A 21,462-nucleotide genomic window follows, 5' to 3' on the forward strand; every position below is an offset into this window, starting at 1 on the left:
ACGTTTCTTTCGAAAATACCCCTCCACGTAACTTTGTAAGTCTAAGTGCTTTGAAAACACGCCTCTTTGCATTGTAGACCTTGATCATTTTAGTGACTCAACCAGTTTCATTCTCTCAATATTCTTACGAATGCTTTGCCCCCCCCCCCCCCCCCGAACTGAACACAGCACTCAAGGTAAAGTCTTACATTGTTACACCTGTTTCCAGCCCATGATACCATTTCTTATGCAATCAACCAAGCTGTTAGCTTCCCCTGTTGCTTTATTACATCGACTGACTATCTTCAGGCCATTTGAGACGCTTATTCCTAAATGCTTTTCTTCTTTTAACAGTTTCTAGTTCTTGTCATTCTAAATGATATGTAGCTAATGGATATCTGTACCGCTGAATGCATTCTTTTACACTTTCTAACACTGAAGCTTATTTTCCAAGCCATTGACAGTTCGTCTGGTATTGCAACTCCCCTTTCGCTTTTTGCATCCTTTTGGCATGTCTGCTCTGTATCAGATTTTTATACAATCTGCAAATAAGCAGATTTTCCCCCTCTGGTCCTTCTGCAGTGCTGCTAATAGAGATGTTGAATTGAGTTTATTCTTCACTGCTCACTTTGCCTTCACCACAGCAGACTCTATCAATTACCACTTCTTGCGTTTTGTTACCCAACCAGTACCTTGTCAGGTTTCAAGTTTTTGTTCTACTTCTCTGCTCATATCCAGCCGATTGCCAAGATCTGTCGTTTCTTTGTTTACAACATCCGTAAAATCCGCCCCTTTCTTTCCGAGCACTCTACCAAAACCCTCATCCACACCCTTGTCACCTCTCGTTTAGACTACTGCAATCTGCTTCTTGCTGGCCTCCCACTTAGTCACCTCTCCCCTCTCCAGTCGGTTCAAAACTCTGCTGCCCGTCTCATCTTCCGCCAGGGTCGCTTTACTCATACTACCCCTCTCCTCAAGACCCTTCACTGGCTCCCTATCCGTTTTCGCATCCTGTTCAAACTTCTTTTACTAACCTATAAATGTATTCACTCTGCTGCTCCCCAGTATCTCTCCACAATCGTCCTTCCCTACACCCCTTCCCGTGCACTCTGCTCCATGGATAAATCCTTCTTATCTGTTCCCTTCTCCACTACTGCCAACTCCAGACTTCGCGCCTTCTGTCTCGCTGCACCCTACGCCTGGAATAAACTTACTGAGCCCCTACGTCTTGCCCCATCCTTGGCCACCTTTAAATCTAGACTGAAAGCCCACCTCTTTAACATTGCTTTTGACTCGTAACCACTTGTAACCACTCGCCTCCACCTACCCTCCTCTCTTCCTTCCCATCCACATTAATTGATTTGATTTGCTTACTTTATTTATTTTTTATCTATTAGATTGTAAGCTCTTTGAGCAGGGACTGTTTCTTCTATGTTTGTGCAGTGCTGCGTATGCCTTGTAGCGCTATAGAAATGCTAAATAGTAGTAGTAGTAGTAGTACTTCTGTACAGTTAATAGTTAAACATGGTGTTTCTACATTGGGAATCTGGAGGAGCCCTAGACCATAGACAATTCTCTTTTTTATTTATTTATGTATAAATTTGCATTTACATCCATAAACATAGACATAAGAATATCAGAGCCATTTGAAAGGTAAAAAGAAAAACTTACAACCATCTGGTTAAAGTATAGAATATTTGATTTACATTTGTCCCCAGTAATGGATCAAGATACTAGGAAATATTTCACATACAATAAGCAAAAATAAATTTATAACAGAAGGGGCAGCTCAGATGTCTACAGCCAACGTTACAGTGCTCTAATTAGGGAAGCGAAGGAACAAGTGATTTAACGTTTTCCTTAGATGAGATGAATTCTAATAATTTCGAAGGGGGAAAAAATATGTAATTATTCGCTTCATAAGTTACGAAGCATTTACAAGGAAATTTTAACATGAAAGTGGCACCCATGTTAAGTACTCTAATTTTATACGATAGAAATTCTTTCCTCCTTTTTGAGGACATGTCTGGGCAACCGGGCAGGTTTTGCCAATCTGCCCGTTGTCCAGAAATCCGGACAAACGGGCAGATTGCTAGCCTCCCCTCCCCTTACTTACTACTGCCCTGGTGGTCTAGTGACCTCTCCCGCCTTCGGGGCAGGAAAGAGCCCCCTCTTTCCTGCCCGGAGCGCTGCCCTGCATGCATCCTTCCTGTTCCTGATCTCGGCGCTGATTCAAAATGGCCGCCGAGAGTTGAAGTGACCTCGCGAGACTTCAACTCTCGGCAGCCATTTTGAATCGGCGCCGAGATCTGGAACAGGAAGGAAGCATGCAGGGCAGCGCTCCGGGCAGGAAAGAGGGGGCTCTTTCCTGCCCTGAAGAGGTCACTAGACCACCAGGGTAGTAGTAAGGTAAGGGGAGGGGGGTGACGGGGATGGGGATGGGGAGTGACGGGGTGTGTGACAGGGGGAGGGGGAAATGTGACAGGGGGCAGAGCGAGGGCATGAAAGGGGGCGGGGTGAGGCGTGAAAGGGGGCAGGGCATGAAAGGGGGCGGGGTGTGAAAGGCATGGGGCATGTGTCCTCCTTTTTGGGGGACAAAATATGGTAACCCTATGCAGGGGTGGACTGACCATTCAGGCAACTGGACAGTGCCCGAGGTCCCAGAGGCTCTAGGGTGCCCAGAGGTTCTGCCCAGCTGCCTGCCACTGCTACTACACACTACAACCCTCCCCAGCAGTCCTACCTTGACGGGACCTGGTGGTCTCGTGGCCTCTGCGGGGGGGCAGGAAAGAATCCCACTCTTTCCTGCCTGCTGCTGCTACTTCGACTGGTGCAGCCGTATTTTTAAAATGGCTACTGAGACCCGCAAGACTACCATGGGAAGTCTCAGTAGCCATTTTGAAAACATGATGGCGCCAGGCACAGTAGCGACAGAGGGCAGAAAAGAGTGGGTTAAATGCTTTTGAATATCGGGAAGATAGTAATTCTATATGTTTGAGATTCTTGCTTTGCCACCTTTTTTGTAGTACAGTGTCTTATGCACTCTTAAACTTGCCAACACGGTAAAAAGGTCACGCTACCTGCTTAACGCAGGAGTGGGTGCGACTTGGGTGGAGCAGAGGAGTGGCCTGCTGTGACAGCTAGAATGTGTGTCATTACTGCAGGCTAAAGGGTAAGTTCAGCTGCGTTATTGGCATTCCGTTAGCGCAGCACCCATTCCTTATATGGAAAGGTGTCCCCTAGCCTAAGACCACTGCTAGAGGTCATGACAGCCATTTTGGATCCCAGATGAGGCCTAGGCAGGAGCAGAGGGGGACAGCTTCTGTCTGGGATCACTGAACTACTGATGAAGTCTCCCGGGTAGATCCTGCGGGGGTAGGGGTCAAGCAGGGGAGAGTCTGACTGGGTGTAGAAGTTATTACTTTGGGGAAAGGGCTTCAGCCTGGGAGGATCAGATCAGGGAGATGTGGTGGGTAGTGGACCATCAGATGTCAGAGGGTGTCGGGAGGGGGGGATTAGATGTCAGGGGGAGTTAGGGTGGGCCATCAGACGTGAGGGAGATGTTTTAGGGGGAGGTGCCATCCCAGCGGGGCTGAAGTATATGTATTTATTGCTGAGTGGGCCTGCACCACATTACCTGCCGTGGCAGATAGCACAGAAGCACCCGCCCTGTCTGTCAGTTTAGGTAACGGTGTGGGCATTAACTCTACCCAGTGCAGTAAATACAGAGCAAATGCAGGGCACACCCCCTGCATTTGCCACACAGGCTTTGTACTTATGTAAAGATGTACAGAACAAATCCCACAAAAAAACTCCAGACCGCCCAAAACACAGCAGCCAGACTGATATATGGTAAAACACGATTCGAAAGCGCTAAACCCCTTCGAGAAAAGCTGCACTGGCTCCCAGTCAAAGAATGAATCATCTTCAAAATCTGCACATTGGTTCACAAAATCATCTATGGCGTAGTCCCAGGATACATGACAGACCTCATAGATCTACCAACTAGAAACAGACTCGGATCAGCACGATCATACCTAAACCTACATTACCCAAACTGCAAAGGGCTAAAATACAAAACAACTTATGCATCTAGCTTCTCCTACATAAGCGTACGACTATGGAATGGACTCCCGTATACATGACCACCTAAAGTTCAGGAAATTATTAAAAACCCACCTCTTCAAAAAAGCATATCCCACCGATCCAACATAAACCCCCACACCCAGCAACAACAACATAATCAAAGATCGTACTGGACAATTTACTATCCTCCTTCCCCTCGACCCCTAACCTCTGATTCACTTCTACCTCTTTCGACCACAACATAATCTTGTAGTTATTATCAACCGAAACAGCAAACGCCGTTACGGTACTTTGTAAGCCACATTGAGCCTGCAAACAGGTGGGAAAATGTGGGATATAAATGTAATAATAATAATACATTAACTTTTGCTGTTATCATGTGGGAACTGGAAAACCCTCCAACACTTTAGTAAATGGACCCCTTAATGTCTCTTTTCAAGGCTGTTAAAGGCTCAGTGGCATACCAAGGGGGGGGGGCGGGGGGGGGGCGGTCTGCCCCGGGTGCACGCTGCTGGGGGATGCCGCGGCGCACGCCTGCTCTGAGTTCGCTGACTTCTTCGCGCGCTCGCTGCAGCTCCCTCTGCCCTGGAACAGGTTATTTCCTGTTCCGGGTCAGAGGGAGCTGCAGCAAACGCGCAAAGTCAGGGAACTCTGAGCAGGCGCGCGCTGCAGCACCCCCCCCAGCGGCGTGCACCCGGGGGGGTCCGTGCTGCATCGGGGGGGGGGGGGCTGCACCCGGGGGGGGGCGGGGCGCCGCCCCGGGTGTCTGCCCCCCTAGGAACGCCACTGTAAAGGCTAAACTCATTCTATGTGAGCAGGGGTAGACTGACCATTGGGACAATAGGGCAATGCCTGAGGGCTCAAGACTCCAAGGGGACCTCTCTCCCCTGGCCTCCATCTAGTTTAATCGCTTTAGATAGGTGGTTAGGAGCCCAGATCACAGTCAGTCCGCCCCTGTATGTGAGTTATAAAGGAGTTTCAACCGTTCTGCCTTAAGTGGGAAGAAACAAAACTTTAATAGATCTGAACCCAATGTGGCTTTGGTCGGTTGAACTTCCAAGCACTTTACAAGTGGCGTGATGCAGGAGTAATTAACTAAGCCATGTACCGAAATAAGACCTTACTACTGTGCCCCTTACATGTGGGTTTGTGCTGTGTACTGTATTTTTTTTATAAGTGTCAATTATGTTCTTTAACATCTGTGATTAAACTGCAGAGGAGATGATGATGGATCAGTATAATTTGCTGTTTCCTTTCATTTAAGCTATTCTGTTGAGTGATTGTTCGCTGTAACAACGGGTGGCGGGAGGGAAGGTTATGGAAGAGATGTGAAGGGCTGAGCAGATTGTTTGTCTGTCATTGAAATGTGATGTAAGTACATCTAACTGATCGGGCCTCTGGGATTTTGGATATATTCATTGTGTCAGGGGTTTCTCATTAACAGGATCAGCTTGTCATTGAGAACTTATGCCAGACCTTCAGAATCAATATCAAACAATATATATATACTAGTAAGAAATGCCCGTTTCGGGGAAAAATGAAACGGGCGCTAGCAGGGTAATCCCCCCCCCCCCCCACCATCCTCCCTCCGTCCCTCCCTCCCGAGTTCCAGACACCCCCTCCGTGCCTCACTTCCGAGTTCCACACCTCTCCTCTCCCTCCCTCCGTCCCTCAGTGACGTGGTTGCGAGTTTGCGAAGTTCGGTGCGCTCTCCCAGCAGCTGTCAGAGAATGTGTGGAAGTCGTCTGTTGCGTGTTCGCCGCCCCATCCCCTGCGTCATCGCGTGTTGACACGAGGGCGTAGGTACACTGACTGCAGGGCCGCCCCGCCCTCAACATCATAGCGTTTTGACGTGAGGGCGGAGCTACAGTGACTGCAGCCTGCAGGCCAAACCGGATACCTCGGGCGCCTCAGGTTTCCGGCTTGAGGCTTCAATGGAACGTTGGAGGTGCCTTTTATATATATAGATATTTTTTTTAAAGAGAAAGGACTCAAAAAAGATGTCAGGAAGTATTTTTTCACGGAGAGGGTGGTGGATGCTTGGAATGCCCTCCCGCGGGAGGTGGTGGAGATGAAAACGGTAACGGAATTCAAACATGCGTGGGATGTGCATAAAGGAATCCTAGGCAGTAGGAATGGATCCTCAGAAGCTTAGCTGAAATTGGGTGGCGGAGCAGGTGGGGGGAAGAGGGGTTGGTGGTTGGGAGGCTAGGATAGGGGAGGGCAGAGTTATACGGTCTGTACCAGAGCCGGTGATGGGAGGCGGGACTGGTGGTTGGGAGGTGGGAAATACTGCTGGGCAAACTTGTACGGTCTGTGCCCTGAAAAAGGCAGGTACAAATCAAGGTAAGGTATACACATATGAGTTTACCTTGTTGGGTAGACTGGATGGACCATGCAGGTCTTTTTCTGCCGTCATCTACTATGTTACTAAATGACAGATTGGAAAACGGGGTAATTAAAGCAGTGATTTTTATGACAGGCTTTTTCTACACATCAGATCTTATTGACTTGCCACTTAGGAATGCTAAAAGATCAGCACGCAAATTCCTAAATCTTCACTTCCCAAGCTGTAAAGGTCTAAAATACAAACTAACACACGCGTCCAGTTTTTCTTACGTGAGCACGCAGCTGTGGAATGCATTGCCACTTGACCTGAGGACTATACACGACCTAATCAACTTTCGAAAATCACTAAAGACTTTTCTTTTCAACAAGGCATACCATAATGATCAATAATAGGGATTCCAGCACTTCACTGCTTACCTGATATTCTGACTGTTTTCTTATATACCGAATCGCTTATATCCATTATGCTACACTTGTTCCTTATACAATACCAAATGTTTCTATACTCTTGAATGGCGATTGCCATGGTGGAATATTGTAAGCCACACTGAGCCTGCAAATAGGTGGGAAAATGTGGGATACAAATGCAACAAATAAATAAAACATACCTAAATCTCCACTACCCAAGCTGCAAAGGACTCAAATGCTAATCAACCTATGCTTCCAGCTTCTCCTACATAAGCACACAACTCTGGAACGCACTACCAAAAGCCGTGAAAACAACATACAACCACCTAAACTTCCGGAAATTAGTAAAACCAACCTGTTCAAAAAGGCATACCCTACAGACCCAACATAAATGCCTGAACCCTACAACACAACGAAACCAAAGCTCGCAATTGGTCACTACCTAACTCTTCCTCTCTACGATTCCCCAATGTGTCTGTAACACATGAACCCTATTGACCATAACACCATTTTGTATTTGTTCTCTACCGGAGTTAGAGAATGCCTATACGGTACTATGTAAGACACATTGAGCCTGCAAATAGGTGGGGAAAATGTGGGCTACAAATGAAACAAATAAGTAAAATAAATAAATGTTTTGGAATTTAAGGGCCCTGTTTACTAAGGTGCATTAGTGTTTTTAGCGCACCTACACTTATTGCTTGCGCTAACCATGTAGGCAGCTATAGGGATATTGTAGGCATATACATAGTTAACGTGCGTTAAAAATGTAAACGCTCCTATAACGCTGAATAGTAAACAGGGCCCTAATTTTCTATTTTTTGTAACTGGGGTGTCACTGAGGTATGGGAGGAATCAGGGACGTAGTCAGACTTCGGCGGGAGGGGGGTCCAAAGCCTGAAGTGAGGGGGCACATTTTAGCCCCCCCCCCAGCGCCGCCGACCCCCCCCTGCCATTGCTGACCCCGCCGCCACCAACAACTTTGCCCCCCCCTGCCGACGACCGTCTCGACCCCCCCTCCCGCCGCCAACCCGCCGTCACCTACTTTTGCTGGCGGGGGACCCCAACCCCCGCCAGCCGAGGTCCTCTTCTTCCCGCGCAAGGCTTCCTTCTGTTTCTGACGTCCTGCACGTTATACGTGCAGGACGTCAGACTCACAGGACGAAGCCTTGTAGATCAGCTGATCTGCAAGGCTTCGTTCTGTGAGTCTGACGTCCTGCACGTTATATGTGCAGGATGTCAGAAACAGAAGGAAGCCTTTTGCGGGAAGAAGAGGACCTCGGCTGGCGGGGGTTGGGGTCCCCCACCAGCAAAGGCAGGCGACGGCGGGAGGGGGGTTGAGAGGGTCGTCGACAGTGGGGTCCAGGGCCAAATCTACGGGGGCCCAGGCCCCCCTGGCCCCATGTAGCTACGCCACTGGGAGGAACACTATGGGGTCCTTTTACTAGGTGCGCTGAAAAATGGCCTGTGGTAGTGTAGGCACATGTTTTGGGCATGCACAGATCCATTTTTCAGCGTGCCTGCAAAAAATGTATTTTTAAAAAATTTTGCCAAAAATGGACGTGCAGCAAAATCAAAATTGGTGCGTGTCCATTTTGGGTCTGAGGCCTTACTGCCAGCCATTGAACTAGCGGTAAAGTCTCATGTGGTAACTGGGCGGTAAGGACCTACTCGCGCCCGACACGTGCATCCAAAAATAAAAATTATGCAGGCATAGCACATGGAAAAATAGGTTACCACAGGATGCGCTCAGGCCAGGGGCATAGCCAGACCTCACGGTGGGAGAGGGCCAGAGCTCACTAAAAGGGAAGCACTGCCAGACTACCACAGCAGCCCGTCAAAAGTTCCCTCCCCCAACATGCATCATTTCTGGCGCTTCAAAAATATTTCAATTTTTATAGCACTGGTGTGTACCTGGCGGTAGTAGGGCAGTGCCTTGTGCTGCCTGGTTACTGCTGGGATAGCGCAGGAGCATTTATTGCCACCTCAATGGTAAGTGCTTCCCCCCCCCCCCCCAAATGGCCGCACGGCCATTTCTTGAAAAAAAAGAAAGACCTGCCTTTTACCCGCTGTGGTAAAAGGGGGGGGCCTCAATGTGCATCAAAAACACGTGCCAATGCCAGCACAGGCCCCCTTTTGCCGCAGCTTCATAAATGGACCCCATAGGCTTGTAAAATAAGCATCTAAACATTTATTTCCAAGACTTTTCTCACTGATGGTATTTTCTATTTTATTCTAAACTTTCTTTCTGTTGTTCTCTGTCGTGTTCAGCCTTCTGCTGTTCATTGAAATAAATGGCAGTAGCCAATGACATTAATGACCCTACAGTACTGTAGGATGTTGAGAACTTCATTTAAAATATAATTACCTTTTGATTTTCCTTCCTCCGATGGTACATGCTCCAGGGACTCTCCCCTGCCAGCTGCTCTGCGTGTTCTTGATGCACTGCCCTGGAGAGCTGCTTGCTTGCTGGCTGGCAACCAACTGGTCATGGACAGAACTGATCTATGCTCTTTCAGACTGTCCTGTTGAACCAGTCGTAGCTGCAACTCATGCGGGCAAATTACAGCGCAGCACAGGTCCCTGGCATTGGTTTTATGCACCTGCAGAAATCCCATTAAACCAAATTAGCACTGTTGTATGGTGATAAATACTGGTTAAAAATCAGATTTATTTCAGTTAAAAGAGTGCAAAGGGAAAATATTGTATATAGGGCTCTGTTTACTAAGCCGCGCTGTAGGTGCGCAAACGTTTTTGCGTGCGCTAACGCTAGAGACACCCATTATATGTCTATGGGTGTCTCTAGTGTTAGCACACGTTAATTTTTAGCACACGCTAAAACGTTTGTGCACCTACGGCATGGCTTAGTAAACAGGGCACGTGGAGGGGCATAATCGAACGGGGCGCCTGAGTTTTCCTGAGGGCGTCCTCGCAGGACGTCCCCACGAAGGAGCGGGGAAACCCATATTATCGAAAGAAGATGAGCGTCCATCTTTCGTTTCGATAATACGGTCAGGGGCGCCCAAATCTCAACATTTAGGTCGACCTTAGAGATGGTCGACCTAAATGTTGAGATGGTCGACCTTAGAGATGGTCGTCCCCGGTTTTCAGCCATAATGGAAACCGAGGATGCCCATCTCAAAAATGACCAAATCCAAGTCATTTGGTCGTGGGAGGAGCCAGCATTCGTAGTGTACTGGTCCCCCTGACATGCCAGGACACCCGACCGGGCACCCTAGGGGGCACTGCAGTGGACTAACTGATGCACTAACTGAATGGAAAAAGCCCTTCCCTTACCGATCCCTTAGCGATTCAGAAAGGAACGGGCATGCATGAAGGAAATCGCATGCAAATGAGCTGCTCACTGTTAGCTCACGATTTCCTTCCTAAGGAGGGGAAGCCATTGCAGAGCAGCCAAGCATTATGCATGGCTGCTCTGCTAATGCCAAAGACGGCTTCATACATTTAGACAAGCTATATGTGTATAATAGCCATCTACAACCTTAAATAAATTGCCGTCTACAACCTTAGAAAAATACAAGTCCAGGCGAAAACGTCCAAGTGCTCGTCAAGGACGTCTTTTTTTTTTTTGGTGAAGGATGTCCTCGATGTCCAAAATGTGGATGTTTCTGTGAGAAGGATGTCCATGCAGCAGCGAGATTTGAACTGGCCACCTCTGGATTGCAAGACCAGTGCTCTAACCACTAGACCACTCCTCCACTCCGCTCCCTTGAAATTTGGCCATCCCTGTGGGGGGGGGGGGGGCACTTCAGGATGTCCAAAATGTTTGAAAGAAGGACGTCCACGCCTTCGCTATGCCTCCGCTGACACACACACACACCTCCCCACCCCCTCAGGGACCTGCATACTGCTGCGATGGACCCGAGTATGACATTTCAGGCTGGCAAAAAAAGTTTTTAAAGTTGTTTTTTTCAGGGTGGGAGGGGGTTAGTCACCACTGGGGGTGTCAGGGAAGGTCATCCCCGATTCCCTTCGGTGGTCATCTGGTCAGTTCGTGCACCTTTTTGAGGCTTGGTCATAAGAAAAAAATGGACCAAGTAAAGTCGCCCAAGTTCTCGTCAGGGACGCCCTTCTTTTTTCCATTATCGCTCGAGGAAGCCCATCTGTTAGGCACGCCCCAGTCCTGCCTTCTCTATGCCTCCGACACGCTCCCGGGAACTTTGGTCGTCCCCGCGACGGGAAGCAGTTGGTGATGGCCAAAATCGGCTTTCGATTATGCCGATTTGGGCGACCCTGAGAGAAGGACGCCCATCTCCCGATTTGTGTTGAAAGATGGGTGCCCTTCTCTTTCGAAAATAAGCCTGATAGTCTTTTATTAATGCTAATATGGTTTTGAATTATAAAATACATGACGTTTCAAGGACAAACAGTGTTCAGGTTAATAAAACAACTAATGTATTACAAATTTTGACCTGGCTGACGAGTAAGTCTCTTATTAGTAATTTACATACGTATTATCCTGTTAGAAATTAATACCTGTTATGATTGAGGTGCCAGTTTCTTAATCATTAAATTGATTTTTCTGCCTTCTAGGAACAGTATAGCTGCTTCAGCTGTGTGTGCGTTTAATCTCAGCGCCATTACTCAAGCTTTTAATGGTCCTTTCCGATATCAAGAGAATCCAAGATCTGCCTGGCTGCCAACAGCGAACCCAATTCCTAATTTCCAGGTACGTACTGCAGGCCGTTAATTAGTTTCAAGTATTGCATTTCTAGGAATGACCTTAATGTTGCTAATGGAAGATAAACTGAGTGCATTTGAAAAGGAACTTCATTTTGCTATGTATTCTAAATACAAATCGGTCAATATTCAAAATACGACTGTCTGTTTGGCCTTTCGAATTTTTAAATTTGGTAGAGTTGCTAGTCATCTGTGGGAATTGCATTAGCTACCTTTGAAGAGTCGTGTTTTTAAAATTGCTTGCGCACCTTAGTATACAGTGCCCTAAGAGCATTGTTATAGAATATTATTTATTTATTTATTTATTACATTTGTACCCCGCACTTTCCCAGTAAAGCAGGTTCAATGCGGCTTACATAGTAATTGGGATTACATAATATTGATCGAGAAAATATAAGTGAAGTAGAGTAGAATAATATGAGAGATTGGTAGATAGGGAGAGGTAAGGGCGAAGGGAGTAGAAGAGGTATAAGCATGGGGTAGGTGGGCATAGGAGGAAGGGTAATGTAGGCGGGAGGGGGATGGGACACGGGATAGACATAGGAAATTAGGTGGTAGATGTAGTCTATATCGTTGTCGTTGATTCCTGGATATGTGTTGGGTAAATGGGTTCATAGGATTAGTTTGAGTCATTTGGGTAGGCTTGCTTGAACAGATGGGTTTTTAGAGATTTACGAAAGGGCAGATATTCACTGATTGATCGGATAGGTCTGGGGAGAGCATTCCAGAATTGGCTGCCTAAGAAAGAGAAGTTGGATCCATAAAAGGTTTTGTACTTGCGTCCTTTGCAATTTACCCACTCTGTGCATAATTTAATGCCAAGAAGTGTAGAGTGAAACCCAAAAGAGAGATACCGAATAGGAGGGGAGAAATTAGTAAGCTCGACTCAGGAGAGAGCCCTTGGGGTGTTGGTGTCGGAGGATCTGAAGGTGAAGAAACAATGCGACAAGGCAACGGCCATGGCCAGAAGGATGCTAGGCTGCGTAGAGAGGGGCATAACCAGCAGAAGAAAGGAGGTGTTGATGTCCCTCTACAAGTCGTTGGTGAGGCCCCACTTGGAGTATTGTGTTCAGTTTTGGAGGCCGTATCTTGCTAAAGATGTAAAAAGACTGGAAGCGGTGCAAAGAAAAGCTACGAAAATGCTATGGGATTTGCGTTGCAAACCGTACGAGGAGAGACTTGCTGACCTGATCATGAACACCTTGGAGGAAAGGAGAAACAGGGGTGACATGATACAGACGTTCAATTATTTGAAAGGTATTAATCCGCAAACAAACCTTTTTCGGAGATGAGAAGGCGGTAGAACTTGAGGACATGAATTGAAGTTGAAGGGGGGCAGACTCAGGACTAATGTCAGGAAGTATTTTTTCACGGAAAGGGTGGTGGATACATGGAATGCCCTCCCGCGGGAGGTGGTGGAGATGAAAACGGTAATGGAATTCAAACGTGCGTGGGATAAACACAAAAGAATTCTGTTTAGAAGGAATGGTTCCGTGGAATCTTAGCAGAGATTGGGTGGCAACACCGGTAATTGGAAACAAAACGGGAGCTGGGCAGACTTCTACGGTCTGTGCCCTGATCGTGACTAAATAGATAGGGATGGGCTGGAGTGTAAATTTTAAGGGGCTTCAACATTAGCTTCAGAACTTAGTACAAGAACAGTGCTGGGCAGACTTCTACGGTCTGTGCCCTGAAAAAGGCAAGGACAAATCACACTCGGGTATACATATAAAGTTTTGCATATCATGTAAAATGAGTTTATCTTGTTGGGCAGACTGGATGGAACGTACAGGTCTTTATCTGCTGTCATTTACTATGTTACTATGTTAATTTACGTGTCGGGATTTGACCGCAGCTACATTTTAGTCATGCAGAGCTGCACTGAACATATTCTATAACATATGCCTAAATTGAAGCGTACTTTATAGAATGCGCTTTGATTTCCGTGTGGAAATTAAGGCGCAAAATATAGAATCGTAGCCCTAAATAGCTAAATCATGTGACATAGCCAATTAAGCGCTGATATTCAGTGCCAAACTGGCTGTGTTGAGTGGTCAAAATAGGCGGCTTAAATAGCAGGCCTATATTTGACAACGCGTGTCAAATTGGAACTGCCACCTGGTTACCACGTGCCCCGGGCGGTAATTCCATTTTTTGACTGTGTCCAAAACACAAGGTAGAAATTTTCTACCGTGTGCCTCTTACTCGGCGGTAATCGGCAGTATACGCTCGCTGATGATTTCCGGTTAACGCGTGAGAACTTACTGCTACGTCAGTTGTATGGCGGTAAGGTCTCATGTCGAGAATGGATGCGCGTTGGTTTTAATTTTGCCGTACGTCCATTTTCGGCCACAAAAAAGGCCCTTTTTGCAGGTGCGCTGAAAAATGGACCTGCGCTCGTCCAAAACACACGCCTACACCAGTGCAGGCCATTTTTCCAAACACCTTAGTAAAAAGGCTCCTAACGTTTTAGCGTCCAAAATAAATCCGGATATTCATTGCCAGTCACTGGATATGGCCTGACATTGAATATCCAGGTTTAATTCTGGTGGCGGAGAGCAAACACACTGCCTGCCACTGGCTGTATACCGGCCCCGTGTATATTTAACTATACATTTACATGGAAATTTAAGGAAGAAAAGAGCACTCAATTGGAGGACACTATCCAGCTCATTTTTGAAAGTGATTGCCGGCCATCTTCCAACACAAATCGGGAGATGGCCGGTGATCTCCTGAACCCGGCGAAATCGGTATAATCGAAAGCCGATTTTTGGCCAGGTTCAACTGCTTTCCATTGCTGAGCCAGCGAAACATCAAGGGGGCGTGTCGGTAGGGTAGTGAAGGCGGGATGGGGGCATGCTCACGAGATGGCCGGCTTCGCCTGATAATGGAAAAAAAAAAAAGCCAGGCTTGACGAGCATTTCACCAGCTTTACTTGGCCCCTTTTTTTCATGACCAAGCTTTAAAAATCAAATTCCAAAAAAAACTGATCAGGGTGTTTTAGTTGGAAAGATTTCAAGGCAGAGGTCGGTACAAACTGACATTCTCCAGGTTCCATCGCAGAAGCCGATACCATCGCCATACCTGGACTTTCCACCATATTCAAGACTGCACTAAAAGCTTCTCATCCCAGTACTGAAGGCAAATCCCCAGCACTCGGTGGATTCACTCAACTTTCAGCTCCTCAGGCTTGCAACACACAAACCCCTTACTCACTGCACTTCTCAGAAGAAGCCTGTCTGTGCTCTACAAAAGAATCCATGGGACCCAGCATAAGGGCGGTAGGGGTCCCCGAAGGATAGACCCTTACTTTGTCTCTATGCTTTCCCTTAAGGTAACAAAGTAAGGAAAGCACAGGAACGGTAACTCAGCCCTCAGCTCTCATGACCCATTTTTTAACATCAAATTTTAGGGGCTCTTTAACTAAGGCACGTAAGCATCTACACGCGACCAATGCATGTCAGATTGGAGCTACCGCCCGGCTACCGCGTGCCCCGGACAGTAATTCCATGTTTTACGCACGTCCAAAACACGTGGTAGGAATTTTCTACCATGTGGCGCTTACCCAGCGGTAATCAGCAGTGTAAGTGCACTGACAATTACTGCCCGGTTAACACGTGAGACCTTACCACTAAGTCAATGTGTGGCGGTGAGGTGTCAGGCTGAAAATGGACGAGTGGTGGTTTTTAATTTTGCCACACGTCCATTTTCGTACACAAAAAAAAGGAAAAAATATGCCTTTTTTTGAAGGCGCGCTGAAAAATGGACCTGCACGCGTCCAGAACGCGTGCCTACACCAGCACAGGCCATTTTTCGGTGCGCCTTAGTAAAAGGATTCGTAAGCTTCCAAAAGACCATTTCTCAAACTGCTGGATCCCTGTTGCAGCAGATTTTGATACGGTGAAAAGGCAAACCGTCCCCAAAAGCTGTTCCAAAATATTGCTTATTAAATGTTAAGAAAAACTGAACCAAGGACCAATCACTGTGACAGCTGATTAGTAATGCCTCTGCCTTCAGAATGAACTCTTTTTGTGACTTCCCTTTCTCACTTCCCATTCAACCAGTTTCTAACTTGATCAGGCACCTTATGGCCCATTCCAGGACACTCAGTTTATTTACACATATCCTGAAGGAAGATTTACATAAATCTAAGTACACCATATCTAGCACTCCGTCTCCCTTGATCCACCTCTTTGGTCACTCGGTGAAAGGAATGTAGCAGGCGTTGCTATTTTTAGAATGCATAGGGCACGGATCATTTTAATAATTTGAACTGTGTCAGAATTTATAAAGTGAAAGAAGCTTTTGCAGCCCCCACTGTTTCGGGGGGGGGGGGGGGGGGGTTCCAGTAAAGAGAAAACGAGATCAGTAGTGAGTTATAATGGACTAAACCATTTGCCATAGTGCTTCCACAAAGGAGTGACCACAGTGGTGTAGTCCAGAGGGAATGGTATGTTGTTTTCCTTCTGGTACAATGTCTCCAAATAGGTTAGTTTTCTGCATACCATGACAGCAGTAAGCCTCACTCCTAACCCAGAGAATGTGGAACATGATCTCAACCTCTTCAAATGCCTAGACATACTTACAACATATGTAAACAATGGCGACACTGTAACTTGGAAAATAGGGCTTGATTTGACAGCGCTGTTCTCTTTGCATCTCCAGTACGCTTCCTCTTCCTGACCCTCAACCCAGTATCATTCCCCAGAGCAAACCATTCCAAGTTGTTTATCCCTTCCCACCTGTGGCGATCCTAGGTCAGCTGCCACCCGCAGATCGCTGCTGCGCACCCCCTCCCCCCCGGGTGCAGCGGCGCCCATCCCCCCAGGATGCAGCACAACACTCCCCTCTCTCCGGCACATCAAGCCCCCCCAGCGCAATGACCCCCTCCTCCCATGCGCATCAAGCCCCCCCCCCCCCCTCGAGTGCATTCTTGGCTGCTGGAGGGTGCAGAGAGCAGCCGCGCACCTGTCAGCTCCACTGGCTCCCTGCTCCCTCTGCCCCGGAACAGGAAGTAACCTGTTTCGGGGCAGAGGGAGCAGGGAACCAGCGAAGCCGACAGGCGCGCGGCTGCTCTCTGTACCCTCCAGCAGCATGCACCCAGGGCGGACCACCCCCACCGCCCCGCCCTTGGTACGCCACTGCTTCCCACCCTTTTCTCTTCTCTTCCTTCCCGTCCGTTCTTTCTAACTTGTCCTCTGCTCTTTTAGGGGCGCTTTTACTAAGCCGCATAAGCGCTTACACGTGCTCAACGCGCATCAATTCTGAGTTACCACCCGGCTACCGAGCGGCCCAGGTGGTAATTTCATTTTTGACGCATGTCCACTACGAGTGTCATAAAATATTTTTATTTTCTGGCGCATGGGCTGCATTTGTCATTTGAACGCACATTGACCATTACTGCCCAGTTAACGCGTGAGACCTTACCGCTAAGTGAATAGCTGGAGGTAAGGTCTCAGACCCACAATGGACACAGGCCAATTTTCATGTTGCCGTACGCCCATTTTTGGCCCCAAAAAATCAGGACATTTTTTACAGATGCACTGAAAAATGATTCAGCGCGCACCCAAAAACACGCGCCTACACTACCACAGGCCATTTTTCAGCGCACCTTAGTAAAAGGACCCCTTAAACTACTCTCCCTAAGAGCATTTCATCCTCACCACTGTTGTCACACTTTGCTGTTTTCCTCCTCTAGGCTGAAGATCTGTCGCTAAACCACCACTTGAATATAATATTCCATCTGTGTACATCAATGCATTGAACACCAACAGAGTCCTTTAACAATGCTTAATGACATAATTGTTACAGGAACTCTTCTGCGCTGAAGTGCAGTTGACCCTACAGAAGAACGAGTTGGTATAATTTTGAATGAGAAATATGCATCCTTATCAGAGAATCTTATAAATGCATTAGTACATTTTCAGGTCTTTGCTAAAGAATTTTGACACACTTTCAAGAATCCCAGATACTTTATGGCATAACTCACATTTCTCCAGGTTCATATAACCATATCTTTGCGAGCACACATTTATCATATTTTCTTGCTTGCTTAATTGTGTATAAAAGCATGTAAATCTGTAATGAAAGTTTGTCTAGAAGACTTAGCATTCTTTGATGGGAATGTGCATAGGGAAAAAAGTATTTCAGTTTTCATTTTCCATTTTGTTTTTCCATGTTCATCAGTTATTTCGTTTTTAGGGGCCCTTTTGCTATAGCGCGCTAATGAATTCACCCTCGGATTCTATATAGCATGCATAGATTTCCTCGCCGAAATCTAAGCATATTTTATAACGTGCATAACTTAATTGGCTCAAGAACCAAATCAGGATTGATAACAGGTCTTAACAAGCAATAATGAGCACTAATTAGCAATAACTAGAATTTACATGAATAACCAATATCCATAAAAATAACACACGACATAGTGACCTTCCGTAAACTACTGAAAACTTATTTATTTAAGAAAGCATACAATAACAACTCGTCATAAATTCAAATTAACAAAACGCAATTATACAACATGTATTCTCTATATCTCTACTGTTTTTGCTAATTATCTTGATTTCCAGTTTAATGATCCTAATTATTCAAGCTTTTTTGTCGTGAATGAAGTTGAACCTATTATCTTTAGCTCTTATCATAGGACGAACTTTCCTCTTGTAACCTAACCTAATTTGTCCCTTTACCCCAACTATGTATTTCTCCTATCCGGAACTGGTAATCACCACTTACGGAATTATGTAAGCCACGTTGAGCCTGCAAATAGGTGGGAAAATGTGGGATACAAATGTTGTAAATAAATAAATAAACTCACTAAGCGTATTCTGTAACGCACTGTGCCTAAAATTCTAATGCGTGCAGTCAAAAAGGGGCATGGTTATGGGCGGTAAAATGGGTGCTTCCTGGGCATTCCAAAATTTACGTGCACTGTTATAGAATATGCCCCTCTGCACCTAAATCTACGCGTCTGTATTTAAGCCAACGTGGCCTAAATGGATGCAATTAAATTTGGTCACGTAGAAAGGCACTCAGCATATTCTGTATACCGCATGGAAACTTAGGCCTATTCTATAATATTTAGGTGTACTTTATAGAATATGCCTAGGCAAGTCTTTTTACCGTGTGGATTTTTTTAGGTGCCATTTATAGAATCTGGCCCTTAGTGTGCTTATGATTAGCATGCACTAAATGTGGTATAGCCCATTGCATTCCTATGGGCTATGCCACATTCGTTGCCAGAGAATGTGGTAAAGGCGGTTAGCTTAGCGGAGTTTAAAAAAGGTTTGGACGGCTTCCTAAAGGAAAAGTCCATAGACCAGTATTAAATGGACTTGGGGAAAATCCGCAATTTCTGGGATAAGCAGTATAAAATGTTTTGTACTTTTTGGGGGGATCTTGCCAGGTATTTGTGACCTGGTTTGGCCACTGTTGGAAACAGGATGCTGGGCTTGATGGACCTTTGGTCTGTTCCAGTGTGGCAATACTTACGAGCTGCATGGCTCTTAGGACTAGATTCAGAAAACAGCACTCAAATTTGGGCACTGAATAAATGAGCACTGAGCGTTATTCTATAAATGCCAGAAAATGTGCCCGACTGTGGCCACAAAGATTTACACCAACTGAAATCTGCTGTAAATCCTCACGTGTAAATTAGGCGTGGATCCCCTGAATTCTGTTATAGTGTGCGCATCTTTAAGGAACGATCCTTAACCCACCCATACCCTCCTGTAGCCACACCCCCTTTTCAGTTGCACGCTAAAAGATTTACTTGCGCATCTTTATAGAATAGCACTTAGCAAGATGTGTGGGGGATGCCCGAGTACGACGCTGCTTCAAGTTAAGTAGTTTTGTGTTCTTTTGCACTTCATGTTTTTGAATGCTTTGACGAACACAGCGAATTTAGTATAGTCATCATAAAGAATTATAAAACATTTTGTTCACACCACGGGAGGAGGTTGGGCCAAGACCAGTGATTGATATATGGTGATCTTTCAATAGCAATTCTAGCAATTTGGCTGACTGTCACCTGTCTGAGGTCTTTCCCCCCCCCCTCCCCCTCCATTTATTTTTCTGCATATCTGTTTTGATCAGATCCGCTTATTTGATTGTTGTCTTACATTTATATCCCACATTTTCCCACCTGTCTGTAGGCTCAATGTGGTTTACATAGTTCCGGAGAGGCGTTACAGACTCCGGTGTAAACAAATACAAAGTGATGTTGTGATAAAGTTCATGTGGCCCAGCCACACTAGGGAATCGTACAACGGAAGAGTTGTGTTATGTCCCTTACGTACTTAAGTTTGGTTGTGTTGCAGAGATCAGGCATTTATGTTGGATCGGTAGGATGTGCCTTTTTAAACAGGTTAGTTTTTAGTGTTTTCCGGAAGTTTAGGTGGTCGTTGTTCCAGGTGTAATTTAGGCATCAGCATTTACCGTATTTTTCGGACTATAAGACGCACTTTTTTCCCCAAAAATTTGGGAGGAAAATGGGGGGTGCGTCTTATAGTCCGAAGGTAGTGTTTTTGGACCGCCGTCCCGTACTTACACGATGCCATGTTCCCTGGTGGTCTAGTGACGTCGGGGCAGGAAAGAGCCCCCTCTTTCCTGCCCATCGCGCTGCTCTCCGTGCTCCTCACTGCTTTCTGACGGTCTCGGCGAGATTCAAAATGGCCGCCTAGAATCTTTCCTGCCCCGACGTCACTAGACCACCAGGGAACATGGAATCGTGTACGTACGGGACGGCGGTCCAAAACTCGGACAAGACGCACCGGAGCACCTAGGTTTTAGAGGAGGGAAAAAGGAAAAATTTTTTTTTTCCTATTTCCCTCCTCTAAAACCTAGGTGCGTCTTATGGTCCGGTGCGTCTTATAGTCCGAAAAATACGGTACATCAGGTTTTCATTAATGTAAATGAAAACGGACACTGGGCCTAACTTTAGGCATAGTTTGTAGAATACGCCTAGGCATATATATTTTCTTTTTTCGGTGCCGATTTTTTTAGGCGTAATATATAGAATCTAACCCAAAAGGGTTTGGATAAATCCTAATAAATAAAAATAAATGTGAGAATGCTACAAGTCAGAGTGCTGTGCTGATTCAGAGCCTCGTACAGGTATCACAGTGTTACATGTGAAACATTAATAGTGTGTATATAATTGCGGGTGAATGCAGACAAAGATATTCTGTAGAACAGGCAATGTGGCATTGATAAAAAAATAAAGGTGTGCATACCTTATATTGCGAAAAATATACAAGCTGAAATCCATTAAGGAAATGAAAACGATCATTTAGGAATGAAATTAAAAGGAAAAATAAGAGCCAAGAAGGTGACGTCTCTGAAAATGTATTTCATAGTGGTGCTTTAAATTTCTGCTCCTCCACTGAATGGGATTCATTTGTCTGCTCATGCTTAGTGTGGTGTCTTGAATGATGAAAGCCCCAATGAAAACCTGACCGAGAGGAGCCTGCAGGATGCCCAGCGCTTGTTTCTCATGAACGATGTAGTCCAGCCTGTCTCCATTGACCCTCTTGTCACTCAGGACAACATTCGCTTTTCCAAGCTGGTGGTAGACATTGTGCAGGGCAAGGATACGCTCTATCACGTTATGTACATCGGGACAGGTAAGGACAGTACATGAACCTCACTCACTGTAAATCCTGCTCTGTCAAAGTCTACAGCTGCAGAGTGGCACTCCCTGTTAATTCCATGCCACATTATCTTCCAGCACAGACAGGACCAAGAGCCATCCTGTAAAGGTGTGTGTAAGTTGTAGATAGGGCTACCATATTTTGTCCCCCAAAAAGGAGGACACATGCCCCGCCCCACCACACACCCCGGCCTGCCCCATTTCACGCCCTCGCTCCGCCCCTGTTACCTTTTCCCCTCCCCCCTGTCACACACCCCGTCACCCCCCCCCCCTCCCCTTACCTTACTACT

The 21,462-nt window shown here is 46.3% G+C and overlaps 1 protein-coding gene across 1 annotated transcript in view; it reads left to right on the forward strand.

Moving 5' to 3' along the window:
• SEMA5B (semaphorin 5B) overlaps positions 1–21,462 on the forward strand; it is a gene marked incomplete in the record, with an annotated part of 415,784 nt that overhangs the window by 179,519 nt on the left and 214,803 nt on the right. Inside the window, 2 exon segments of the mRNA XM_030209426.1 lie at positions 11,377–11,512; positions 20,939–21,146. Of these exon segments, the coding sequence (XP_030065286.1) occupies positions 11,377–11,512; positions 20,939–21,146 (344 nt within the window).

This window comes from Microcaecilia unicolor, chromosome 7 (genome assembly GCF_901765095.1).
Source record: "Microcaecilia unicolor chromosome 7, aMicUni1.1, whole genome shotgun sequence".
In the NCBI taxonomy this organism is placed as follows: Eukaryota; Metazoa; Chordata; class Amphibia; order Gymnophiona; family Siphonopidae; genus Microcaecilia; species Microcaecilia unicolor.